Source organism: Nicotiana sylvestris, chromosome 11, assembly GCF_000393655.2.
Source record: "Nicotiana sylvestris chromosome 11, ASM39365v2, whole genome shotgun sequence".
Taxonomy (NCBI): Eukaryota; Viridiplantae; Streptophyta; class Magnoliopsida; order Solanales; family Solanaceae; genus Nicotiana; species Nicotiana sylvestris.
The window spans coordinates 96,444,191-96,454,634 of NC_091067.1; the positions used below are offsets into that span (position 1 = coordinate 96,444,191).

Here is a 10,444-nt window from a genome sequence, read left to right on the forward strand (position 1 = left end):
TTTGCACAATGAAATAAAACTATACAAGCATATTTTTTAATCGAATTAAGTGAATCTTTAATTATAAAAGTATGTAACATAATATTTTTAATTATAAATGGTACACTAAAGTTTTAAGAAATTTGGTCGGATTAAAATCTTTAGGCTTTTTATTGATAATTTTAAAAGTTTATGTGGTTGTTATAGAGCTGCAATTTTATAAAGAGAATAAAAACTATAAAGATGGTTGCTGTTGTTGTGGGCAAAATAACTATTATAGACAGGGGCGGAGCTACGGTAGAGGGTGCGGGTTCGGGCGAACCCAGTGACTTTTTTCGAGACCCTGTATTTGTATTGAAAAATTTATTCTTTATATATAAATATATCCTGCCAAACCCAGTAACAAAAGGTGTCTGGGTTCAATGGTAAGAGTTCTGGGTTCGCTCGGAGAGCACGCGGGTTTGAATCCTGCTGAAAGCAGTTAGCTATTTTCTTGTTTCTTACAGTTTTCTGCTAAGAGATTAAAAACCCCTAGATGAAAAGAGGCGCGCCAACTCTTTCCTCTCCAGCAACAAAAACACTATTTTCCACCATTAAAGAGCCTTCTTACTCAACTAAAAACCAATAGTTTTTCTCCATGAAAGTTGTTCTCAAACTCCAGCTCCAAAACACTCCAAACTTCAGCTACAAAACTCCATTAAACTTCCACAAAAATCAGCGAAAATCAGCTCCCAAAATCCCCCTTTTACACCCATAGTGGGAGAGGAGTGGTCGTGAGGAAAGCTGGGCTGAACTTAGGAGAGAGGAAAGCGAAAGCAGAGAAGATGTTTGGGTTAATGGAAGGGTTCTTGAAGAATGATGCAGTTAGTTTAACAAAAAAATATTCTTGATCATGGTGAATTTACTGTTGCTCGATCAAGATTCAATTTTGATGATTTTGAAGCTTACCAGGTACTCCCATTTTCCGATTTATTTGACATTTGTTCAAAGGTGTAAAAATTGCACAACATACTCATTTTTGGCATTTGGGTCTCGTTTAACTACATCACCCCTTATTCTTGATTTGCTTATTTGTTGGAATAGAGTCATGTTTCACTTAGTGCTAGACTTATACCCTTATTAAGAAGAAAATCTTCATATGTCTACAGTAGAGATACAATAGAAGAAAGCCAAGTGACTTTTTTCGAGACCTTGTATTTGTAATTTAGAACTCATACACTTATAATTCTAGCTCCGCCTCCGATTATATAAAGGTGAAATATAACTTAAAAATTCGGTTTGGAAAAACTATGGCTTTTGTAATGAATGAATGTTATATAGAGATGTTGTTATAAAGAAATCTCAATGTATTGTGGTTAAATTATTAGGGTGGGAGTAATAAGTTTTTTTAAGTATATTCTCTCAATTTTTTTCCCTGAAGACAAGGCATTCAATAAATCTCTCCAAATGTGATTTTGCTTATTTATGATGGAAAAGAATTGAGTTTGCCACTCTTGCTGGTTTGCCCGAGAGGTTAAGGGGGAAGACTTAAGATCTTCTGCACATAAGTGCGCGTGGGTTCGAACCCCACAGCCAGCAATTTTTATACATCTATATTTTGGTTTTTCCTGGATGACAGGAGTAGACTCTAGTTCTGAAGCACTATATTTTTCTCTCTTCAACATTCTGTTGTGCATTTTTATCACATTTGGCCATTTTTCTTAAATTCTGAATGCAAAGATAATATAAATAAGCATGAAAAACACTCGATAAAAGAAGAAGGAAGAGTCGCTATTGAAGAAACAATACATATGGTCAAAGCTTAATAGATTTTTCATACTGGCCAGTCATGCTGGCTTACATCATTCTTACATATAGGTTAATTCAAAACGTTTGAATGGTACATCGACCTCTCGAAGATGTTTAAAGGAAGAAAGACAATCAGGCAATGGTCCTACAATCTTGTTATGAGAAATAAACAGGGCATAAAGTTGAGTAACTTCACATATAGAGTTTGGTAACACAACAGATAACTGGTTGTTATTGACCATCAATTGTTGCAAATATTTTAAGTTCCCTATAGTTGAAGGAATAGGCCCTGTTAGCTGATTATTTGCTACAGAAAATCTCAAAAGTGATGTCAAGTAGCCAACTGATGGAGGTATAATTCCAGTGAGTCGATTATTTTCGAGTCTCAAATGTTGCAGTGAAGACCATTGGCCTGGATTTAAAGGCAATGGTATTTCTCCTTCAAGCTGATTTTGTGCTAGGAAAATACCTGAAATGGAATGTAGTTTTGTAATTGAAAATGGGATTTTCCCAGTTAATGAATTATTCGACAAATAAAGCTCCTGTAGTGGTTGCAAATTCCCAATATTTTCTGGTATACTCCCTGTCAAAAGATTATTTTCAAGATTCAAGAACTCTAAACTTGTCAAGTTTGAAATGGAGTCAGGTAATGCACCAGAGATTTGATTGTTTTGTAAAGTAAGTTTTTTGAGATTTTTGAGAACACCAATTGATGGAGGAATTTGGCCTGTTAATCCAATTAGTCTACTAAGATCAATAGATTCTAAAGAAGTGAGAAGTGTAATTGAAGGAGAGATTGAGCCAGTCATAGTATTTGATACAAAAAATGGAGCAAATTCATCGCCAGCGTCATAGTAACCAGGGAGATTAATTTCTACAACTCTGCCTGTTTGAGAATTGCAAGAAATGCCAGGCCAAATGCAGCAATCTTGGCCAATCCAGTTTTTTAGCCTACCAGAAGAATCAGAATGTATTGCAGCTTTGAAATCAGTGAGACCCTTGAGATCATTAGGGTTGCATGCTTTACTTTCACTAATTCTGATCATAAGAGAAACCATTGCAAGAAAGCAGATAAAGTAGTGATGTGATGCCATTTTAATTTGTCTGCAAAACAAATTAAACATGATTAAAACATGATGAGAATTAATATACTCATGCATCATTCTCTCCAAGAACTTCCCACCTTGCTCTTGGGGAGACTCGAACTCATAACCTCTTGATTAAAAATGGAGGCTGCTTATCATCACAGCAACCCCTCTTGTCTAAACACTAAGTATGATTAAATATACTATGTATTTTGACTTTCTTAGAATTCTAGGTGCAATCCTCGGACCTTATTCATATCTATATTATATTAAAAGCATGAAGGCCCTTAGCGAAATGTCATTTGTCTTTTTACCCTTAAAAAATAGAGTTCATATTGGACAAAATAGTAATTTAATTATTTTTCCTACTATTTATGATGCTAAAATTAACAAAAGTTTTATTCTTAAAACATTCCTTATTTAAATCCTACTTTTCTACTTTAAGTTTCCTAGAAGTCGAAGATCTTTGTGAATTTGCCGCGCCTATTCCTAATTATGTAAAAACTGATATTAATCTTACTCTTCTACTTTAAGTTCCCTAGGTTTAATGATCTTTATAATTAATTAGGAATTGTAGAAGGCATCTGTGTCTAAGTTAGAGTCCTTTTTTTTTGTAAGAATTATTTTAATCATATGTAAACTAAATTAGATAAAAATAAAGTTAAATTGCAACCACACATGTTTGTGTAAAGATCCAAACTTTTATCGTAAATTGAGTTTCCGCCTAAACCTTAGGATTTTTTAAATCAACTAAATACTATGTATTAAATTCTTCCTTATTTGAATGATTTAGAAAGTTTTAGTAATAAATATCTTATATAAATTCTTTTTATATTGGTTTTGTATCAGTTTGTAAAAGACAAGTGATATCAAAACTGAAAAACTAAAGAGAATCAATAGAAAAGTAACGATGTGGTTGTTAATTAAATTTGCTTTGTCTATCAAAATAAGGTGACATTTGCTCTAACAGTAGGAGAAAATAAGTATCTGTGACTTTTTTCTTTAAGATCTACATAAACTAATATTTTTTTTATATTTTTTTTAAGAATATCAGCCATGAACAATAATTTTTCAATATTCGAAAAACAACTTAAGACATGTTTATCAATTTTTACAAAGACTAACTTTTTCTTTTGGAAGATTTTACGAGAAAAAAGTTCAACAATTTGTCAAAATAAAAGACACTTAAGTTTCTTTATGCGACAATCAATGTATTTATGTTTTAATCACACAAATTCAACCTATACAAATATAATTATTCTAGAGGTAATTTTCCATATAATTTTTTTAATCTTTGTCAAGCATGAATACCATAACGTAACCAGAATTGGTAAATAGTTGCAAAAGCATAATAATGAATTGACACTTTTTTTTATTGTTTTATATAACTCAATTAAAACATTGTTTAATAATATTTGTATAATTTTATAAAATTATATACTCCTTAATATGGATATGCGCAGAACCCGTACCTTAACACCAGTTATATTAAAAGCACAAAGGTCCTTAGTGAAATGTTGTTCACGTTTTTTAGTCTTAAAAGTAGAATTCACACCGGACAAAGTAGTTATTTAATAATTTTTTCTAATATTTAGCACATTAAAAATAACTAAAAATATGATTATTAAATCTTTCCTTATTTAAACTAGATAGAAAGTCTAAAATTTAAGGCTTTAAAATCTATTAAGATTTTACCTTATAAAATAATAAAAATTAAAATGTTTATTCAGAAGAAATGTCGTATATATTTTTTTCCTAACAACACGAGAACTTTTAGACGGAAACTACAGCATATTTGTCTTTACTTTGGATTTTAGTTACTTTTAGTGATTTCATTAATGTTTCAAGAGTCAATTTTCTGAAAAAAAAAGTTTATAGAGATACATTTTTAAAAAGGCAATAATCGTCATAACGCGAGAAATGCATGAAATTATTCTTAAAATTTTCTCCCATGACACGAATCTTCTTTCAAAATTTAGTCTCTCAGTTCTAAAATGATTCATATATCCATAATAAACATGACATTACAAATTTGGAGAAAAATTAAGCTGAATACCACAAACACAAGGCTAAAACCATACATTCATTATTGTCATGAACTTACATTTTTTATTTTATAACTCAAGCATATTATTATTTATGTAACTTTTTAAAATTTTATATTTATTAGCGTGGGGTACACGCGCAAGGCGCGTACCCTAAAATTAGTACTATATTAAAAGCACGAAACCTCTTAATTTTTTTTAGCCTTTAAAAATAAATTTTATATTGGACAAAATTTGTAATTTATGCTACTTTCCTAATATTTAGGAGTTTGGAAGCAGCTAAAATTTTGTTTGTCAAGTCTTTCCTTTTAAACTAGGTAGAAGTCCTAATATTTAAAACTTTAAAATCTATTGATATTGCATTTTATATAAATTATACTAATTGAAAGTAAATCCATATATGCAAATTTAGGATGCTTAACTTGATAAGCATCGTTCACCAAAGAAAAAATTTCTTATTGTAGTTATACAAAATAATTTATTTATGTTCAATTAAGCCCCTAAATTAATTAATTCATATGCAATTAATATTTTGTGTTATTTAAAAATCTTTGAGGAATTGCAATAAAAGTATAGATAATTAACTCTGTTTGTGTCTCCTCAAATGGATTTGAAATTCTTTTAGATTCTTAAGGGCTATGTGTTCATGCCGAAACTAAAAAAGAAGCATGATAACTTGTGAAATTAAACAGATAAAATTATGACATTAGAATAAAATTTAAACTGAATTTGAGACAAAGTTTCTTTCTTAATTAAGTTAGGTATATAGGATTAATATTCATCAATTTTAGGAGCTTATATTTTTATTTTATAACTTAAACATAATTTTTGAATAATATTTATGTAACTTTGTAAATGGAAACGCGCGCATAACGCGTACACTAATTCTAATTCTTTGTAAATGCAAATCGTGCTCCCTAAATCCTCAAAGGTTCCGATCAGCCAGATGGACTTGTCAATATCACGTATGAATTCATGAATAGAAAAGTATAATTTTAAGAAACATCACAAATGAATTAATTAAATTACTAAAAATAAATAGCTTGAAGAAATTACCAATAATTTAAATGGGAAGCAATCCTAAAGTCCACCAACTGTTATTGTTCCTTAAAACTCCGATAACATCCGGTGTTCAGATTTTTCGGTAATACCTACTAATTAGATTGAAATTATTTAACAATTGATGTTAAGAGTTTTAGGTAATACCTACTTGGGTTTATAAACATATTAATTTTTGTCGATATTTAAAGACTAACATATTGTTGCAAATTTGAGGTGGTGCGAAAATAGTTGAGGAATTTAAGATACGGATTACACGTAATTAAAATAGAAAAATAGTTTGAAAGTTCAAATTTGTTGAATCTTTGATTTCCATTCTTGTACGACAACCTCGAAGATAATAATTTTTGGGTCCATATAATTATCTATTTATTCCTGCGAAAATTTGGAAGATGGCGTAGATAATTGAGTTTTGTAAAACTCAAACATTGCAAAATATGTTTTTAGTCCCTTAAGAGTAAAATAATTAAATATAAACCAATTATAACTTAATAAATTTTAATTTTTGGCTCTGTATGATTATCAATTTATCTGGGACTTTTCATTTTCCTCCTTTCATCCAACTCAAAACAAAAGAATATAAAAGCTCAAAACCTTTTTTTTCTTCTTTTCTGTCAGCTTTTCTCTCCCATTGTTTTCAAACAGAGTAACAGATAAAACAACATAGTTGTTCTTGGCCCTTTTAAATCTTTGGGTGGCAATTCTAAGGTTTAAAGGTTGAGGTACACCTAAAGAAAATTTGATAGCAATAAATTTCTTTAAAATCTATTTTTGCCATGATATTAATCCAAAAAGGCAAAAAAAAAAAAAAAAAAAAAAATCAATCTGCAATTGGCTAGGTCATTATACGAACCAACTTCATCATGAATCGTTTATCTCATTCATATTAACTAGTTTTAGAACGTGCGCGATACGCGGATAATTTGATAGAATATTAATTTTATTAAATTATGATTTAATATATTATATTATTTTAATAAATATTAGTTGTTATTTTATTATTTAACATAATGTGCAGAAATATAACAAAATCTATATAAAATCAAAAGATATACATCATAAAGTAATCAAATAAATTGTTTGTTCCTTATTTGTTCTTTATTAAATTAGCAAGTATTTAGTACTATATATTTATTTATGTGACTTTGTATTAACTTAAAACGTGCAATTAAATCCACTTCGTAAAATTATTTTGTTCAAGTAGAATAAAAATAAATTTTTTATGTATAGATATTGAATCTAGTGCACACTTGTGTTTACCCTTAAAATTGGATAACAATTAAACTTACAATGTGGTTTTAAGGACACGTGATTTCATCTAATATTAATTGATAAATATGAAGATTAGTGATAGAAATTAACAACAAAGTGAAGCAAACCAGTGTCGAAACGGAATTTAACCCTCGAGTAAAAGTGCCCTCAAGCTGACTGATATCTGAACAAGTAAAAATAGGGCAAGCTGATGATTAAGAGAGTAAAAGAGAAAAGATTATTGTATTGCTTTGTTATATGTCAATGTAAGATCCTTACAAATGGCTAAAACCCTCTTTATATAGTAGAGGAATCCTATTTACGATATATTTCTAATTACAAAAGGAAATCTCACGATTAGCTAACTAACCGCCCTTGATTTGATCTGTTCTGAGATTTTTCCCATTATCCTCGATTAGTACCGGATATCTCGCCTTTTAGTTATTATGTTATCTTCGGTTTTTCTCGATGTCTATCTTGTTTGTCACGACCCTAAACCGGACCCGATTGTGATGGCGCCTATCGTGAAACTAGGTCAGCCGACACAAACTCCCAAACCAACTAAACAGTTAATTTACATCATTTAAAGTCATTAATAAGCTATAAATCCCAAAATATAGAGTAGAATGGAACAGTGCGGAAACAAACACAGCCCGACATCGGGGTGTCATCGGTCATGAGCATCTAAAATCCGTCTAAGAGTATGAAAAGACAACATAGTCTAATACAAGGCTAGTACAAAGTGAAACAAAGATAGGAAGGAGAATCACTGGGCTGCGAACGCCGAACAACTACCTAGTCAACTCCGAACAAGCCTGCTGGGAAGCAAACCAGCACTCGTTAGCATGACCCGAGACTCCTGGATCTGCACACAAGGTGCATGGAGTAATGTGAGCACTCCAACTCAGTAAGTAATAAAAGTAAAGGCAACTGAGCGATAAGAAAACACGTAAAACACAGCATAAAGCTACAACAAACAGTATAAAACCAGAACAATGTAATAAAACAGTAAAAGCTCGTAAAAACACTTTAGTTCAGTAAAAACCTCTTTGAAACATCTTTCAATAGTTCAAACGAGTGATGAAAATAGTGAGGAAAAAGGATAGAAACATAAATCAGCCCCTCGGGCAAAACAAGTATCATAACCGCCCCTCGGGCAAAATGCCAACAGAACCAGCCCCTCGGGCTACCTCACAATCACTCGTATCAGCTCTTCGGGCAATAATCATGGAACAACATCAGCCCCTCGAACTATGAAGGTGTTTGAATTGGCTTAAAAGCTGGTCAAACCAGCTTAAAATCATTTTTGGGCTTATTTGAGTATTTGGATAAATCATAAAAGTGCTTTTAAGCCAAATATTTTAAGCTAAAATACCCAAAACAAGCCAAAAGCAATAAGTTAGGCCACCCCAACTTATTGTTTTTTGGCTTACAAGCTCCTTATGTTTGACCAAGTAATTTACCCTATTATCTCTTTTACTTTTTCTAAACCCCAAAACTACCCTTCCCTTGCTAATTAAATCTCTGTGCCATCTAATCGTTGTTTTCAATCTTTCTGCTGTCATTTCCAAAATTGTCAATTTCGTTGATGTTTTAACCGTAAAGCTAACACTAGCTTTATAAATAAAATGTTTGACAGATTCTAATATTTTGTAAATATTGTTCTTTTAGTTTTTTTTCTGGTTCCATGACATTTAAAAAAGAATTGCTATGGAATCCCTCCTTTTTTTAATTGGTGAAACTATATTTTAAATCAAAATCTATCAATGAGTTTACGTGTTACCCTAGAATTTAAAGTTATGAGCGAAAAATTATTTTTTTGGTCAAATAATTAATTGTTGTATATTATTTAAATAAATAATTTATATTTAGGTAATCAGTTTAAATTAAAATTGAACTAAATTATAAATTATTTGTATATGCATCAATTTAGAATAAAATATTGTAATAATCATCTTTTTTATAGTGTTAACAACTTTTAGGATATTTCAATCATTTTAACATAAATAAGTGCTTACCAGCACTTGTTTGCCAAACACTTCAACAATTTTTTTTCAGCTTCATCACTTTTATCCAAACACGTAACTGTTTATTTATAAAACAAGCTCTAGCACTTAAAAGCCACTTTTTTAAGTCAATCCAAACCGGCTCTATATCACATCTCACACTGGGTACTCGCGCTCACTGGGGGTGTGCAGACTCCGGAGGGGCTCCTACAGCCCAAGCGCTATATCAAGCCATCTCGTGGCATAATCAAACTGGCCTTCGGCCTCATAATCATGAATCAGTACAATACCGCTGTGGCGCGCAGACCGATCCTATAATATCCTCACAACACAGGCCTCCGGCCTCACTCAGTCGGAAAATCTCTCAAGCCACTCGGGCATAGTAAAATATGATGCTCAGCCCAAAATATCATTTTAAAATGTCAAAACGGAGTAAATATGGCTGAGTTATGAAAACAGTAGAATACAGGATGACTGAGTATGAATATGAAGTCAAAACGGTGAGGAATAGTAGTAAAAATCCCCTAAGGGACCCAAACAGTTGGCACGAGACCCAAATATGACATTCAGCCCAAAATATGATAATACTTTCCAAAACATAATGATAGCAAACAGTTTTCAATCAAATACGTAGTTTAATAGTCATACGAGACGGACTAAGTCACAATCCCCAATGGTGCACGACCCCACGCTCGTCATCTAGTATGTGCGTCATCTCAAAGTAGCACAACGATGTGAAATTCGGGGTTTTCATACCCTGATGACAACATTTATAATCATTACTTACCTCTATCCGGTCCAAACTCTAGCCCCGATGCCTTTGCCCCTCGAATCGGCCTTCGGATGCTCCAAATCTATCCAAAAATAGATTTATACCATCAAAATATGCTAAGGGAACAAAGCCCACTCGAAATTAACCAATTTACATCAAAAATCTCGAAATTGGCCAAACCTAACCCTCGGGCCCGGATCACTGCCAACTCTGCACTACTACAAAGTAGGAAGAGAGGGACACAATAGCTTTTACCCAATATGAGGGTCGGGATCGAATTCCTCAGGGAGCTAGGAAGGGAGTTGAGTATCTGTCTAGACTAGAGTCGTGTAATTTTTCCAAATGTCACTTCCAAACATCTTTTGATTTTTCTTTAACAAACTAATATTATTAACTACTAATTAGAACTAAATTATGCTAATGAGAAAATTGCTAGAGTTGTATCTAATGGGTAGAAAG

General features: G+C 31.7%; 1 protein-coding gene and 1 non-coding gene across 2 annotated transcripts; one reads left to right on the forward strand and one right to left on the reverse strand.

The window, feature by feature from the left end:
- Window positions 1-1,474: 1,474 nt before the first annotated feature.
- Window positions 1,475-1,557, forward strand: TRNAL-UAA (transfer RNA leucine (anticodon UAA)). Its single transcript has one exon. It is a non-coding gene; the product is annotated as a tRNA-Leu (tRNA).
- Window positions 1,558-1,730: 173 nt separating this feature from the next.
- LOC104217019 (DNA damage-repair/toleration protein DRT100-like) lies at window positions 1,731-6,102 on the reverse strand. The gene is made up of 2 exons (XM_009767174.2): window positions 5,954-6,102; window positions 1,731-2,871 (listed from the first exon to the last, which is right to left on the reverse strand). The coding sequence occupies exon 2, from the start codon at window positions 2,859-2,861 to the stop codon at window positions 1,827-1,829; it is 1,035 nt and encodes a 344-aa protein (XP_009765476.1). The 5' UTR covers window positions 2,862-2,871; window positions 5,954-6,102; the 3' UTR covers window positions 1,731-1,826.
- Window positions 6,103-10,444: the final 4,342 nt, after the last annotated feature.

Bases quoted from the DNA above. Each gene is read 5' to 3' on its own strand.
- LOC104217019 (XM_009767174.2), bottom strand. From the start codon at position 2,861: ATGGCATCACATCACTACTTTATCTGCTTTCTTGCAATGGTTTCTCTT.